This window comes from Branchiostoma belcheri, unplaced genomic scaffold, assembly GCF_001625305.1.
Source record: "Branchiostoma belcheri isolate BF01 breed outbred unplaced genomic scaffold, Haploidv18h27 scaffold39, whole genome shotgun sequence".
Taxonomy (NCBI): domain Eukaryota; kingdom Metazoa; phylum Chordata; class Leptocardii; order Amphioxiformes; family Branchiostomatidae; genus Branchiostoma; species Branchiostoma belcheri.
This window is the reverse complement of record NW_017804009.1, coordinates 1132155-1149721: the sequence shown is the minus strand read 5'-3', so window position 1 is coordinate 1149721 and position 17567 is coordinate 1132155. Positions and strand designations below refer to the sequence as shown.

Sequence of the window (17567 nt, the reverse complement as noted above, 5' to 3'; positions counted from 1 at the left end):
ACACTATTTCTCAAGGTGGCGATATTATGGACCCTGGTGATATTATGGACACGGATGTAACCATATACCATATATTACTAGCTACCTAGTAGTTGACGCATCCAGCAGTTTATTATGCATTTTGTACATCATGCATAGTCTGGACATTTATCGTCTGTTTTCCATAGACACTGTAGGTTTCTTTTCATTTCCAGGTTATGGTAAAGACATTTGTGAAATGATATACATGTATATGAATTGTATATATACATGTAGTATTACACAGGTATGCAGAAAAAGTGCTTCAAACCAAATGTTTTTTTTCTGTTTTTTTTTTTAATTTTTTTTTCTCAAACTTTATTCATCAAAGGCAACATTACATTACATACATGTATATTACATAAATACAAAGTTTACAAGATACAAATAACATGTTTGTACATTCTGTTGTTTACTAGGTTGAAGTATGGAATGATTTCTGATTTGAAATTGTGTAAATGTTGTTGTCACATTCACTTCTCATGCTCTTCTCTGTCTCTCGTCTCAGAGGTCCAAGTAAACTGAAGTCTTGGCAGACACAGAAGGTGCAAGATGGCTGGGTCATACCAGGACAGAGTCCTTTCAGGTCAGTGTAATACTGGTGCACTTATCAGTGTTAAGCCCAAGGTGTTAAGCCATGTGGTGGGGTGGTGGGGTGGGGGGGCCTACACTATATAGTGATTACTGTTCCGGTGTATTGAAGTACATGTACAGGTATTGTAATTATGTATTTGTTTGTTTCGCATAACCAGTAAACCACCATTAATCATAACATTATCCAGTTTTGTATTGTACTAGTAAGTACAAGCTGCATAGGACCAGACTGTAAGGTTTGAACCACTCACACTGGGAAGGAGAGGACCCATACAGTTTTCGATACGTGTGGTGGGATCCTTACTGTGCTCAAGGTGTGGCTCTCCTCAAACACGGGGCCTCCAGCTTTTTGTCCCATCAGAGGCGATGTCCCTAACCACAGCTAGTAGGCACTCATTGTCACCAGACTTGAGTGAGGAAATGGGCATTAAGTGCATTTCCCAAGTGTGCAACACCAGGGTAGGGCTTGAAACACTGGGTGCATGTGCACCTTAGTGCACCCAAAATTGGAGCAGTTGTTCTCTGTGGGTGCACTGGTGCACCCAAATATTTTTGTAGGTATTTTTTACAAAAAAGTCATCATATGTATAGGCAGGATATTCTTGGCATACAAGTGTCAGAAAAATAATAAAATCTTAGTTGTAAGTTAGCCCCCACTTCGGATTCAAGCTCAGAAAAGGAGCAGTAAGATCTGTAATTAGTTTTTGTTTTATATGTTTTATATTAAAATTTTTTGTGCACCAATATTTTAGGTTGGGTGCACCAGTGCACCTATTCCCAAAAATGAATTTTGAGCCCTACCAGGGACTGAACCCGGAAACTTGAGTTAACAACCCTAACCTCAAGACCATCTTGCTACCTTAAGACTTAAGTGCCATATGTTGATGTGTGCTTGTCTCATGATCAGTATCTTATAACAGTACATACATGTACAACCCCCTTTCTTGCACGTACAGTTGTGTCATGTATATTCAACCCCTGGAGTTAACCATGTATTTTGCAGAAGAAAACCAATAAGGTTTCCAGTACACCTTCCCCAGTACCCTGTACCAGACATGCTGAGGAACTGTGTGTTTGAAGGTGGGGATGTCAAGAAGATCATGCCTGTACTGTCCAAGGTGAGTCTTGAATGTGAAATTTTTTGGATAGGTTTGCCAATATTAGTGTTCATATTTTAGCAAATGATTGGTAACCAAATAGAATGATATATAATATCATTACATGTATGTGACAGACTTTTGTAGAGTATTCCTCATATGTATAAATAAAGGACCCAGTGCCATACATTATATCTTACATCACATTTCAGGAAAAAAGTATATGATACATATGTTTACTTAGTATATAGTGGAAAGAGAGATTGGGAATGTGCCATATGTGACTCCCCAGCTAGGTTTTCTTGAATGGTAATTTCCAATACCCTAATCATGGTGGGCCTTTCTACATGATCTAATGCTGTGCCAATGCTATCCTGGACTATGACATGTTGTCTCTGTATGTAATTACTTTCATTATATTCTGTGACTGTTCCCGATACCACATGGCTTTACTGTAATCACCTAGTTCTTTCCAACATGCTGCAATGTTACTAAGTGATGCAGCAATGTTGGGGTGTACTGCGTTATCCCCATAGATAGCTTTCCTCATCTTCAGTGACTGTTCGTAATAACTGATTGCTTCCTTTTGTTTGCCAAATTCCCTCCAACAGTTTCCAATGTTGTTTAGTGATCCAGCAATGTTGGGATGTGGCGTTGTTTCACCATAGATAGCTTTCGTCATCTTCAGTGACTGTTCATAATAACTGATAGCTTTCCTCTTATCACCAAGCCCACTCCAACATGCCCCAATGTTGTTTAGTGATGTAGCAATGTTGGGATGTGGCGTTGTTTCCCCATAGATAGCTTTCTTCATCTCCAGTGACTGTTCATGATAACTGATAGCTTTCCTCAGATAGCCAAGGTCACTCCAACAGTTCCCAATGTTGTTTAGTGATGAAGCAATGTCGGAATGTGGCGTTGTTTCCCCATAGATAGCTTTCCTCATCTTCAGTGACTGTTCATAATAACTGATAGCTTTCCTCTGATCACCAAGCCCACTCCAAGATTTACCAATGTTGTTTAGTGATGAAGCAATGTCAGGATGTTCTGTTGTTTCACCATAGATAGCTTTCCTCATCTTCAGCGACTGTTCATAATACCAAATACCTTTCCTCTGATCGCCAAGGTCACTCCAACACATCCCAATGTTGTTTAGTGATGAAGCAATGTTGGGATGTGGCTTTGTTTCACCATAGATAGCTTTCTTTATCTCCAGTGACTGTTCATAGTAAGTGATAGCTTTCCTCTGATCACCAAGCTCACTCCAACATGTCCCAATGTTGTTTAGTGATGAAGCAATGTTGGGATGTGGCGTTGTTTCACCATAGATGGCTTTCATCATCTTCAGTGACGCTTCGTGATAACTGATGGCTTTTGTCTGATCACCAAGGTCACTCCAACAGTTCCCAATGTTTGCAAGTAATGCAGCAATATCTATGTTGTGATGCACTTTGGTGTCTTCATAACTAGTATTTCCAACACTAAGTGCCCGTTGGTAGTAAATGATCGCTTTCTCACAGTCACCACACATAAAAGTGACATGGCCTAATTCAAAAAGTATATCAAACTGTTTTTCCTCGTCACTGCCTGCCTCTTCCAGTGCTACATCCAAGTGCTGTACGGATGCATCAAACTGCAACAACTCTCCTGTCATTCTGCCTTTTGTTAGAGATGAGGTGTCAAAGATGGCTGTTGGGAATATCTTTGTTGTTGCATTTCCGTTTGCAACTGTATCTGCAAAGCATCTTTTTAGTGGGATTGCAGTATAGTAGTACCTAAACAGCATTTTTTTGTCTGGTATATAGAAAACTGACTGAACGAAAGTGTCATCTACATCATGTCTGTCCAGTTTGGAATTTTTCATCTCCGTGAGTGGAGACAGTCTGTCCTTCTGTCCTCCGTTGGCTATGTACGTTCTTAATCGCAGCTCCGCTGAGATGCTGATCAGTACAGTCAAGTGGTGAGCATCTTCGTGACTGATCCGCTGTGTCTTGTGTAACTCTTCTATCATTCCCCACACACTGGAGATTGTGATACCGCAGCAAATACTCAACACATCAATGGCCACGATGGGAAAACGGTAGATTTCTTTCTTGACATTCATAAGTTGTCCTGTTGGTTCAACATTTTTTATTAGCCGAATGTTATCCTTCAGTGTCAGAATTGCTGACAACTGTGACAACACAGGGGAAATATCTATGCTTTGGTTGATTCTGTCCATATATTCATTCACCAAAGACTCGTCTCCAGCTAAGTAGGTCACCCGTCTGAGGATGTCTGACAGATGATAGCCTTCCGCCAGGGCGATGTGCAGATGCTGGTATTCTGCCAACTTGGCAGGAGTCTGGATGAGACTAACGGGAGGCTTGCTTTTTGTTTTGTCTCTTCCAAACGGAGTCTTTGAAGCCCAAGGCATAAAACCGTCAAAGGTGAAGCCGCGAGGTGTGACGGAGTCATAGAACCAGTCTTTCGCTGGGTCTTCTGAGAGAAAGTTGTTGAGTGACGGGATGGCCATAGCTGGGAGGATGGTTTCTCCCAGGTTGATGACTTTTAGGTGTAAGTAGTGTGTGAGATTTAGTAAGTACCTCCTTGTATCATCATCATCCTTCCCTTCTTCAGTCAGAATGGCGAACTCCAGGTCGGAGTACGGCGTCACAAGTTCTGTGGCCTGTGACCCCAACCCGATGAAAGCGTACTGACAGGGAGGAGGTCCGAGTTTGGTGATGCATTCATCTGTCAGAACTTGGATAAACTCTCGTCTTTCAACTGTGATGCTCTTGAACAAGTTCTTGATTGCTTCAGCTCGTTTGATCTCTACCTCTCTCACAACAGGATCGTCTTCATCATACTGATAAGGGTTGTGTTCCTGATGAATTTTTTCGAGCTGAGATTTTGCACGGGCGCGCGAGTTGTCCAGTTCCTTTCTGTGATCTAACGCACTGCTATACGGGCATGGTTCACAGTCTAGGTTACAGGTATTTTTAAGAAACTGCCTTTCTGTTTCTTGCAGTTTCGTTACCGTGTTTTGTTTGTCTCCATCTGTTCTGGCCATGGAGGCGTTATACAGAGCTGCCGCCTGTGTGAATTTCCTACCTTCTCCTGTCCGCTTACCTCGCTCGACGTAGACGTCACCCAACCTGCACAGACAGTCGGCTTCTTTAGCCTTGTTGGGTTTACTGCGATCTGTAGGAAGGGAGTTAAAAAAATTAGAATTGACCAACTTCAACAGTTATATTTGGTTTGTTGTGTGATACATACTGTCACAACAACTGTCAACACTAACCACATTTACTTGTACTGCACGAGAGCCTGTCTTTCAGGGATTGCCTTTCAAGTCCCAAAGGAGATGCAGGGACTTCCCTGGACTTATGATTTATTTACTAAATGTAGTTATGACTGTGTGATATTTGTTTTTCAATTGGCTAAGATCACTATCAAAAATTATTAACTTTGAAGTATATAGCCATGTTTCAATTATTCAACATTTCATGATAGACAAAGTACTGGCTCTTTGAATTGTCATTACTAGCAGATATATACTGATTTGCCAAATTTTTAAAAATCCACTTTCTTCATCATAAGTTCTGCTGCAACTGCAACTTTAAACACTAGACAATAGTAATCATAGACAGACCATGAACAAGCTTCAGAGCAGCTGCTAGGTTCTGTTCTGCTGCGTCCAGATCTCCATTTTCACGGTCTGCCATTTGGATGTACCTGCGGTAGGATCTGGACAAAGAAACAAGTTTTGAAACAAAAGTAATGTACTTCAGAAACATGACAAAGGCAACTACTGTCACAGTGTAACAATACTATTAAGTGTTGTACAAACTCAGGCAATATTGTATGCTTTTCATCTATTTTACATGAATCTGTACAACCTAGTCTCAAACCAACATTAACACACAGTAGCATTTATATGTGTGTAATAAATACATTCCTGGCTGTACATGTACAATGTCAATGTACTCTGTATTTTCCAATGTAACCTAATCGATCGTTAGTATTCCTTTTACAAAACTGCATTTTTGCCTGAGGTTTAATATTTTGTCATAGTTTTATACAAATTAACAAATCGTCCCATATTCATCATTAGGCCACAACAAGTAATTTTTATGGATGACATCCACGCCTGATTTTGAAAAAAAAAAAGAAAAGAAAATTTTTTGCCCTCTGACAGTGGTCAACATGCCGAAAATCGGCAAAGATGTCTGTTGCCATGCCGGGAGGCAGATAACTGAAGAGAGGAGACAAGAAAAGGCTCTGATTTAATGGTTTGTTTCTTACTTTGATGCTGTGATATGTAATGCTGGCTGTGTATATGATGGTCACATTGAATAAAAACCATTTGTACAATGATTGAGTCAACATTTTAAAATGTAGGAACCTTGTTTTTTTCCGCCAGCCTTGTTTTTTTTTTGCCCTCTCACATTGGATTTGGAGTCGGCGGAGGATGTCATCCATAAAATTTACTTGTTGTGGCCCTAATGCATTTTTTGGATTGGAAACCAGCAACAATATGCAGATAACAATATGCACCTACATTGTAAATTAAATACATGTACATGAAAGAAACACAAATTAAAGTACTAACATGTCGTCGTCAACTTGACTGGTAGTTCTGCCGCTAGAGGGCGCAGCTGAGAAGGGAGAGAAGTGGCCCTTCCATCCTCTCACGTCTTGTTGTCGTTGCAAACGTGTTGGCCTCTGTCAGAACCAATAGAAAGTAGTTGTATATGATTAACAGGTGGTTATGTAAACCACAGAACAGCTTCGACCAATGGTCAAAGGTTAACGGCCTGACATGACCCGAGGAAGGACATTACATACAGCGTGCAAAATACCTGGTTGCCCAGTTAACCAAGTTTTTCTTGGGGCAATCTATTTTTGAACCCAGGTAGCCCAGTGTGCTACCTGAATTTTAAGAATGCCCCCCCCCCAAATAATGCCCACTTGGCTTGCACCACTGTATCCGGCAGATGCTTTTAATTTTAGGTATTAATGGCTATTAATGGCTGTTACTAGTATCAGTTAACTAAAGGCTGTAAGAAATATTGTCAAAGGCTTGTGTACATGTACAAATGTATGTAACATAACTTATTTAAGGAAAGTAACTTATACATGTAGGTGGGGCAACCTAAAATTCTGATTTTTTAAAAAACTAATTTTTGCCTGGTTCAAAAAGGTATTTTGTACACTGCACAATGATGAATACTGGGTATTTGGAGGGGCATATAAAATGTGTTCATTGGTTGAATGTTTATTTTTACATAATTTAACTAGTAGCAAAAGCAAGGGCATATTACTGTCCCAATTGTCAAGATTTACACATACCCAACAACTAAAAAAAAAACAGCTTCTTGCTTCTGTGTTGTAGTCTAAGATTCAGTACAAACTTAACCCACACTTTTGTTCATGGAATCAAGCAATGAAGTGAATAAATCAATGTAAAAGTCTCACAGATCTCTCACCTTGTTTCTTGTTGTGGTGATGTCTTGCCTGATTTTAGCGGTGTGCAGTAAGCGGTGAACAATGACAACTGTTCCATGAACGTTGTGACACCGCGCCAGTGCCCTGTTGTACAGAGCAGTAGCTCTAGTCAAGTTTCTAGTGTCTCCAGTTTCTGTTCCTCTTTTCAGGTACACGTCACCCAGACTCTTGATCGCTTCTGTTTCTAACATGCTGTTGTCGTTTACTATCGCCTCTACCATCACCTGTGCGTATCCAACCAGCAAAGAGTCTGTGTTACCTCCGGTAGCCCGTCTCTTGTCCAGGGATTGAAACTTTTCCGCTACCTTAGCAGGTGTAGTTGTCCCCTTGTCTTCAGTTGACTGTTCCTTACCCTGTGACGACACCCCTTGTAAAAGCCTCTCCGTGTAGTGGTAGCGGTGTTCTATACCATCTGCCTGTTCTTCATGGTAACACCGTACCATAGCAGCCAGATAAAGCGCCAAGGCCGTGTTGAACTTCCCCACGTCCTTCCCAAGTCTTCCCTTCTCCACGTTCACGTCGCCCAGAGTTTTGAGCAGCTCCACTTCCGCCAGCCTGTCCGTTTCGGCCATGGCGTCCACCAGGGCACGGAGGTAGTCTGTCTCCGCACGGACTAGTCCGTACCTTCTGCCCTTCTCATCCGCTTCACGGAGTTTCTCACACACCCGCAACATGGTGGACACTTTCTACGCTAAGAAAATGTCTGTCCTCATGAGCCTCGGTCTCTGTACTATTTTTTCTGCGCCTGACTTGAACAAGCATATTACACTGCTTGTGTCAACATTACATCATCCATTAATGCAAAGACTAAAGGTCCAATATTTCACAAATAGCCATAAACACATACAATGTAAGTTGACCTGGCTGCATGCACAGTTTTACAATTACAAACATTGAAAGAACATGTTGCAATATGAATGCCCATTGTGCTGTGTCATGCAGCATGTTTTTGTATGTATTGATTACTATAAGGCCATATCAATTTAATTTGTTGCTTCTCAGATTTTTTTCAGAAAAAATATGAAGCGACAGGGCGAAAAAAAGAAAGAATTAAAAACAGGTCTAGGCATCCTATTATAGCCCCAAAATGATAGGAGCCATGAAGGCTATGGGTTAAAATTGAAACAATGGATTTTAAACTTTTTATTAAATTAATGAAACCATTGCATTTATTTAATAAATGAAAACGTGTAACATCTAGGAAGAAAATTACATTCCTCAACTGTTGGGGGCAAAATATTTCTGTTGATTCAGAAATTTCCTACTCAATGATAGATCTGAACTGTCATTTATAAAAGAGATAAAGATTCTTTATTGACATAACAAAAAGTACAGGGACTTTTGTATGGTCTTCTACAACTACATGATTGTTAAGATCTTACTAACAAAGTTGAATACATGATTGTATGGATAACTTGATCCTACGTACAGAATATATGCATGTGGCAAATTACATACAGAATATGAATCAGTGGTAACATACAGTATGAATAAACGTTTAAAAGTTCTGTCTTTTAAGGGGGTATCTTAAAAACAGACTCCAATCTCTCTGATTGAGATCTCTACCACTGTAGAATTGCCAAAACAATATTGTACTAGCAGGCCTTGAAATTAAGTTTTCTTCCTATTGTCCCAGCACTGTCCCAAAAATATATTTCAGTTGTCCCAAAGTGATGATGAACTCATAGTCCCAAGACCCAACTTGTTTTGTGGGAAGTCTACATGTAATAATTGTATGACTTCAACTTTAAGTCAAACTTTATTTTGCTTAATATTTACATGTACCCCTAGGCACAGTAAAAGTAGACAGGAAATTTGTGGGGGACTTCCTGATCCAAAAACTGGGACGTGTGCCAAAAGAAGGGCTGATGTTGTCTGATCTATATAATTGTTCTGTTGTCCCAAAAATGTCCCAAAGTGTATTTTTAGTTGTCCCAGCCTACATTTTAGTAACCACCTTTAATTTTGAGCCCTGTACTAGATCAGTGTCACTGACCAGACATTAAATTAATCACTTAATCTAAAGAAATTACATTTTGTTGCATTATAGATTGTTGCATTAAGTACTTGAGTTAATTTTGTATTAGTACTTGTGTCAGTTCAAATATTTGTTTACTGTTTTGTTACTTCAATTTTCCATTGTTTGTACATTGAATTTCAATTATTACTCTCATTTCAGACATATTCTATTATTTGACCTCTGATCTCCATGCCATACATTATATCTTACACAACATTTCTTTAAAAAGTATGTAATATAAAGTTAACATACTATATAGTATATAGCAAGAGAGACTGAGAATGTGCCATATGTGACTCCCCAGCTAGCTTCTCTTGAGTGGTAATTTCCTATACCCTAATCATGGAGGGCCTTAAAAGCTACATGATCTAATGCATGTTCTGTCACTATCTGTGCTGATGTTATTCTGGGATGTGACAATCATGTTGTCTCTGTATGTACATGTAATTACTTTCATTATATTCTGTGACTGGTCCCGATACCACATGGCTTTACTGTCATCACCTAGTCTTTTCCAACATGCTGAAATGTTACTAAGTGATACAGCAATGTTGGGGTGTAGTGTGTTTTCCCCATAGATAGCTTTCATCATCTTCCGTGACTGTTCATGATAACTGATAGCTTTCCTCTGATCGCCAAGGTCACTCCAACATGCCCCAATGTTGTTTAATGATGAAGCAATGTCATGATGTGACTTTGTTTCACCATAGATAGCTTTTCTCATCTTCAGTGACTGTTCATGATAACTGATAGCTTTCCTCTGATCACCAAGGTCACTCCAACATGTCCCAATGTTGTTTAGTAATGAAGCAATGTCAGGATGTGGCTTTGTTTCACCATAGATAGCTTTCCTCATCTTCAGTGACTGTTCGTAATAACGGATAGCTTTCCTCTGATTACCAAGCTTACTCCAACATGCCCCAATGTTGTTTAGTGATGTAGCAATGTCGGGATGTGGCATTGTTTCCCCATAGATACCGGTAGCTTTCCTCATCTTCAGTGACTGTTCGTAATAACGGATAGCTTTCCTCTGATTACCAAGCTTACTCCAACATGCCCCAATGTTGTTTAGTGATGTAGCAATGTCGGGATGTGGCATTGTTTCCCCATAGATACTGGTAGCTTTCATCATTTTCAGTGACTGTTCATGATAACTGATAGCTTTCCTCTGATCGCCAAGGTCACTCCAACATGCCCCAATGTTGTTTAGTGATGAAGCAATGTCAGGATGTTCTGTTGTTTCTCCATAGATAGCTTTCGTCATCTTCAGTGACTGTTTATAATAACTGATAGCTTTCCTCTGATCGCCAAGCTCTCTCCAACATGCCCCAATGTTATGTAGTGATGAAGCAATGTCGGGATGTGGAATCGTTTCACCATATATAGCTTTCATCATCTTCAGTGACTGTTCAGAGTAAGTGATAGCTTTCCTCTGATCACCAAGCTCACTCCAACATGTCCCAATTTTGCTTAGTGATGAAGCAATGTCGGGATGTTCTGTTGTTTCACCATAGATAGCTTTCCTCATCTTCAGTGACGCTTCGTGATAACTGATGGCTTTGGTCTGATCACCAAGGTCGCTCCAACATAGCCCAATGTTTGAAAGTAATGCAGCAATATTAAAGTTGTGATGCAATTTGGTGTTTTCATAACTAGTATTTCGAACACTAAATGCCCGTTGGAAGAAAATGATCGCTTTCTCATAGTCACCACACATATAAGTGACATGGCCTAATTGAAAAAGTATTTCAAACTGTTTTTCCTCGTCACTGCCTGCCTCTTCCAGTGCTACATCCAAGTGCTGTACGGATGCATCTAACTGCAACAACTGTCGTGTTATTCTGCCTTTTGTTAGAGATGAGGTGTCAAAGATGGCTGTTGGGAATATCTTTGTTGTTGTATTAACCTTTGCAACTGTATCTGCAATGCATCTTTTTAGTGGGATTGCAGTATAGTAGTACCTAAACAGCATTTTTGAGTCTGGTATATAGAAAACTGACTGAACAAAAGTGTCATCTACATCATGTTTGTTCAGTTTCAAATTTTTCATCTCCGTGAGTGGAGACAGTCTGTCCTTCTGTCCTCCGTTGGCAATGTACGTTCTTAACCGTAGCTCCGCTGAGATGCTGATCAGTACAGTCAAGTGGTGGGCATCTTCGTGACTGATCCGCTGTGTCTTGTGTAACTCTTCTACCATTCCCCACACCCTGGGGATCGTGATACCACAGCAAATACTCAACACATCAACGGCCACGATGGGAAAACGGTAGATTTCTTCCTTGACATTCATAAGTTGTCCTGTTGGTTCAACATTTTCTATTAGCGGAATGTTATCCTTCAGCATCTGAATTGCTGACAACCGTGCCAACACAGGGGAACTATCTATGCTTTGGTTGACTCTGTCCATGTACTCATTCACCAAAAACTCGTCCCCTGTTAAGTAGGTCACCCGTCTGAGGATGTCTGACAGGTGATAGCCTTCCGCCAGGGCGATGTGCAGATGCTGATATTCCGCCAACTTGGCAGGAGTCTGGATGAGACTAACGGGAGGTTTTCTTTTTGTTTCGTCTCTTCCAAACGGAGTCTTTGAAGCCCAAGGCATGAAACCGTCAAAGGCGAAGCCGCGAGGTGTGACGGAGTCGTAGAACCAGTCTTTTGCTGGGTCTTCTGAGAGAAAGTCATTGAGTGACGGGATGGCCATGGCTGGGAGGATGGTTTCCCCAAGGTTGATGACTTTTAGATGTAAGTAGTGTGTGAGATTTAGGAAGCGCCTCCGTGTATCATCATCATCCTTCCCTTCTTCAGTCAGAATGGCGAACTCCAGGTCGGAGTACGGCGTCACCAGTTCTGTGGCTTGTGACCCTAACCCGATGAAAGCGTACTTACAGGGAGGAGGTCCGAGTTTGGCGATGCATTCATCTGTCAGTACTTGGATAAACTCTTGTCTTCCAACTGTGATGCTCTTGAACAAGTTCTTGATTGCTTCAGCTCGTTTGATCTCTACCTCTCTCACGACGGGATCGTCTTCATCATACTGATAAGGGTTGTGTTCCTGATGAATTGTTTCGAGCTGAGATTTTGCATGGTCACGCAAGTTGTCAAGTTCCTTTCTGTGATCTAACGCACTGCTATACGGGCATGGTTCACAGTCTAGGTTACAGGTGTTTTTAAGAAACTGCCTTTCTGTTTCTTGCAGTTTCGTTACCATGTTTTGTTTGTCTCCATCTGTTCTGGCCATGGAGGCGTTATACAGAGCTGCCGCCTGTGTGAATTTCCTACCTTCTCCTGTCCGCTTACCTCGCTCAACGTAGACATCACCCAATCTGCACAGACAGTCAGCTTCTTTAGCCTTGTTGGGTTTACTGCGATCTGTAGGTAGGGAGTGAAAAAAATTAGAGTTGACCAACTTCAACAGTTACAAATGTATATTTGGTTTGTTGTGTGTACATGTACATGTATTGTCACCACAACTGTCAACACTACTACATTTATTGCCTCCGGGGGAGGAGATATCCTTCCGCGGAAGGGCTTTGTGAGAGATTTAGATTTTCATGTTCGCAGTCGTTTCTCGCGTCTGGGTGGACGGATTCTTTTGGGACTCGGTATATGTTTTGCTATTGGGCTGTAGATGATGCACGTTCTTTTGTTTTTATTGTATATGTGTTTTCGGGTGGGAAAATGATGCCTTTTGGTAGCCCCAGAACACCCCTTTTAGCGTGAAAGTGGTCGCGACTGTTGACCTTTGGTGTGTTTGAAGTATTCTTGGTCGGGTCCACTTGTATGACCTTTCGCACAGAGGGGTGTCCTAACAGATAAAATTTAAGAATATACAATAAAAAGCCTGGAGGTATGAAATCTCACGGACAGATTTTACTTGTTTGTATACTGCATGAGAGCCTGCCTTTCAGAGATTGCCTTTTAAAGCCCCGGTCACAACCCATCATGCGTTCTTTTTGTCCTGACGTTTTATTCGGAGGCTACGTCTGATACATTTTTCTGAAAACGTGGTGAAGGAGTGGCGTCAACGCACGTCACTCGCACGGTTGCGCAACGTGCAAGAGTGTGGTCTGCACAACACATCTGGCCGTGAGCATTTGCGTGCATCGTTCGTTGCGCTAGTGGTAAGTTGTACGTGCTTACATCGTACGATCTCTGTGTGATTGCAACTTTACCGTAAGGAGGCCGTACTCACACGTGCTTCTTCCGTACAGTACGTACGGGGCACGCGCGTCGCCTGTACTCGCACTGACGTGTATGGGTGGTCAATCCGTAGACTGTACACAGAAAAAGTTTTACATGCACATAAAGTACTACGGCGTGTCTGCGTGCTCCCAAATCCGTAGAATTCCATACGGAGGTGGTACATGTACTCACCACGCACGTATCCCCTACGTTTGCCCACGTTTTTGCACGTAGACAGCACGCAGATGCACGTACGGCGGGTTGTGACCGAGGCTTAAGTCACCAAAGAGATGCAGGGACTTTCCTGACTCTGAGTACGCATTGATTAACGTATGATTTATTTACTAAATTTAGTTATGACTGTGTGACATTTGTATTTCAATTGGCTAAGATCACTTTATAAAAGATTATTAACTTTAAACTATAAAGCCGTTTTATGATTATTCAATATTTCATGATAGAAGAAAGTAGGCTCTTTGAATGTCATTTGATACTAGCAGATATACTGATTTGCCACATATTGATAACCCACTTTCTCCATCATAAGTTCTGCTGCAACTGCAACTTTAAACATTAGCAATCATATAGACAGACCATGAACAAGCTTCAGAGCAGCTGCTAGGTTCTGTTCTGCTGTGTCCAGATCTCCATTTTCTAGGTGATCACAGTCTGCTGTCTGTATGTACCTGCGGTAGGATCTAAACAAAGAAACAAGTTTTGAAACAAAAGTAATGTACATGTACTTCAGAAACATGACAAAGGCAACTACTATTCTTATTATAATACTATTAAGTGTTGTACAAAGGCAATTGTATGCCTGTCATCTATTTTACATGAATCTGTACAACCTAGACTAAGTCACAAACCAACATTTACACACAGTAGCATTAATATGTGTGTAATACATTCCTGGCTGTACATCTACTCTGTATTTTCTAATGTAACGTACATGTAATCGATCGTTAGCATCCCTTTCACAAATTTAGATTTTTTACCTGAGGTTCAATATTATGCCATCGTTTTATGAAAATTAACAAATTGTCCCATATTCATAACTATGATATAATAATTATTGCATTTTTTTGGATTGGAAACCACCAACAATATGCACCTAATACATATTGTACATCATACAAAGAAACACAAATTAAAGTACTAACATGTCGTCATCTACTTGACTGTTGGTTCTGTCAGTAGAGGGTGCAGCTGAGAAGGGAGAGAAGTGGCCCTTCTGTCCTCTCACGTCTTTTTGTCGTTGCAAACGTGTTGGCCTCTGCCAAAACCAATAGGAAGTAGTATATGATTAACATGATTAACAGGTGGTCATGTAAACCACAGAACAGCTTCAACCAATGGTCAAAGGTTAACAACCTGACATGACCCGAGGAAGGATATTACACACAGCGTGCAAAATACCTGGTTGCCCAATTAACCAAATTTTTCTTGAGGCAACCTATTTTTGAACCTAGGTAGACCAGTGTGCTACCTGAATTTTAAGAATGCCCCCCCCCCAAATAATGCCCACTTGGCTTGCACCACTGTATCCGGCAGATGCTTTTTAATTTTAGGTATTACTGGCTGTTACTAGTATCAGTTAACTAAAGGCTGTTAGAAATATTGTCAAAGGCTTGAGTATGTAACATTACTTAATTTGAGGAAAGTAGTAACTTATACATGTACAAAAAATGTAGGTGGGACAACCTAAAATTCTGATTTTTTAAAAAACTAATTTTTGCCTGGTTCAAAAAGGTATTTTGTACACTGCACAATGATGAATACTGGGTATTTGGAGGGGCATATAAAATGTGTTCATTGGTTGTTTATTTTTACATAATTTAACTAGTACAAGGGCAAAGCAAGGGCATATTACTGTCCCTATTGTCAAGATTTACACATACCCAACAACTAAAAAAAACAGCTTCTTGCTTCTGTGTTGTAGTCTAAGATTCAGTACAAACTTAACCCACACTTTTGTTCACGGAATCAAGCAATGAAGTGAATAAATCAATGTAAAAGTGGGTGACAGGATTTATGGAGATAAACAAACCGAGTCAAAACCCAGAAGTCAGTACTACTACTAGTGAGTTCTGTCATGCTCTAATAAAAATCTCTCACCTTGTTTCTTGTTCTTGTGATGTCTTGCCTGATTTTTGCTGTGTGCAGTAAGCGGTGAACAATGACAACTGTTCCATGAACGTTGTGACACCGCGCCAGTGCCCTGTTGTACAGAGCAGTAGCTCTGGTCACGTTTCTAGTGTCTCCAGTTTCTGTTCCTCTTTTCAGGTACACGTCACCCAGACTCTTGATCGCTTCTGTTTCTAACATGCTGTTGTCGTTTACTATCGCCTCTACCATCACCTGTGCGTATCCAACCAGCAATGAGTCTGTGTTACCTCCGGTAGCCCGTCTCTTGTCCAGGGCTTGAAACTTTGCCGCTACCTTAGCAGGTGTAGTTGTCCCCTTGTCTTCAGTTGGCTGTTCCTTACCCTGTGACGACACCCCTTGTAAAAGCCTCTCCGTGTAGTGGTAGCGGTGTTCTATACCATCTGCCTGTTCTTCATGGTAACACCGCACCATAGCAGCCAGATAAAGCGCCAAGGCTGTGTTGAACTTCCCCACGTCCTTCCCGAGTCTTCCCTTCTCCACGTTCACGTCGCCCAGAGTTTTGAGCAGCTCCACTTCCGCCAGCCTGTCCGTTTCGGCCATTGCGTCCACCAGGGCACGGAGGTAGCCTGTCTCTGCACGGGCTAGTCCGTACCTCCTGCCCTTCTCGTCCGCCTCACAGAGTTTCTCACACACCCGCAACATGGCGGACACTTTCTATGCTAAGAAAATGGCTCTAAAAATCCTTGTCTTCATGGGTCTCGATCTCTGTGCTATTTTTTCTGCACCTGACTTGAACAAGCATAGGCTTTACACTGCTTGTGTCAACATTACGTCATCCATTAATGCAAAGACTAAAGGTCCAATATTTCACAAATAGCCATAAACACATACAATGTAAGTTAACCTGGCTGCATGCAAAGTTTCACAATTACAAACATTGAAACAACATGTTTCAATATGAACGCCCATTGTGGTTTGTCATGCAGCATGTTTTTGTATGTATTGATTACTATAAGGCCATATCAATTTAATTTGTTGCTTCTCAGATTTTTTTCAGAAAAAATATGAAGCGACAGGGCGAAAAAAAGAAAGAATTAAAAACAGGTCTAGGCATCCTATTATAGCCCCAAAATGATAGGAGCCATGAAGGCTATTGGTTAAAATTGAAACAATGGATTTTAAACTTTTTATTAAATTAATGAAACCATTGCATTTATTTAATAAATGAAAACGTGTAACATCTAGGAAGAAAATTACATTCCTCAACTGTTGGGGGCAAAATATTTCTGTTGATTCAGAAATTTCCTACTCAATGATTGATCTGAACTGCCATTTATAAAAGAGATAAAGATTCTTTATTGACATAACAAAAAGTACAGGGACTTTTGTATGGTCTTCTACAACTACATGTTAAGATCTAACAAAGTTGAATACATGATTGTATGGATAACTTAATCCTACTTATGCATGTGGCAAATTACAGAATATGTATCAGTGGTAACATATGAATCAACGTTTAAAAGTTCTAATTGTCTTGTAAGGGGGTATCTTAAAAACAGACTCCAATCTCTGATTGAGATCTCTACCACTGTAGAATTGCCAAAACAATATTGTACTAGTAGGCCTTGAAATTAAGTTTTCTTCCTATTGTCCCAGCACTGTCCCAAAAATATATTTCAGTTGTCCCAAAGTGATGATAAACTCACAGTCCCAAGACCTAACCTGTTTTGTTGGAAGTCTACATGTAATAATTGTATGACTTCAACTTTAAGTCAAACTTTCTTTTGCTTAATGTTTACCCCTAGGCTCAGTAAAAGTAGACAGGAAATTTGTGGGGGACTTTTCCGGATCCAAAGCTGGGACGTGCGCCAAAAGAAGGGCTGATGTTGTCTGATTTATTGTTCTGTACAGTTGTCCCAAAAATGTCCCAAAGTGTTTTTTTAGTTGTCCTAGCCTACATTTTAGTAGCCAGTGGCCATTGGACCACCTTTAATTTTGAGCCCTGTACTAGATCAGTGTCACTGACCAGACATTAATTTAAAGAAACATTTTGTTGCATA

The 17567-nt window shown here is 40.6% G+C and overlaps 2 protein-coding genes and 1 pseudogene across 2 annotated transcripts in view; 1 reads left to right on the top strand and 2 right to left on the bottom strand.

Annotated features, from left to right (window-relative positions):
* Positions 1-17567, top strand: part of LOC109476740 (RNA helicase Mov10l1-like) — a 43005-nt gene that overhangs the window by 2090 nt on the left and 23348 nt on the right. The window contains exons 3-4 of the mRNA XM_019777745.1: positions 527-604; positions 1616-1730. Of these exons, the coding sequence (XP_019633304.1) occupies positions 527-604; positions 1616-1730 (193 nt within the window). The remainder of the gene's footprint in view (positions 1-526; positions 605-1615; positions 1731-17567) is intronic.
* Positions 2239-8008, bottom strand: LOC109476739. Its single transcript, XM_019777744.1, is given in 5 exon segments — positions 2239-2387; positions 2389-4892; positions 5344-5438; positions 6304-6416; positions 7181-8008. Coding segments are annotated over 5 exon segments (3459 nt in total). The 5' UTR covers positions 7874-8008; the 3' UTR covers positions 2239-2333.
* LOC109476737 lies at positions 9022-16539 on the bottom strand (annotated as a pseudogene).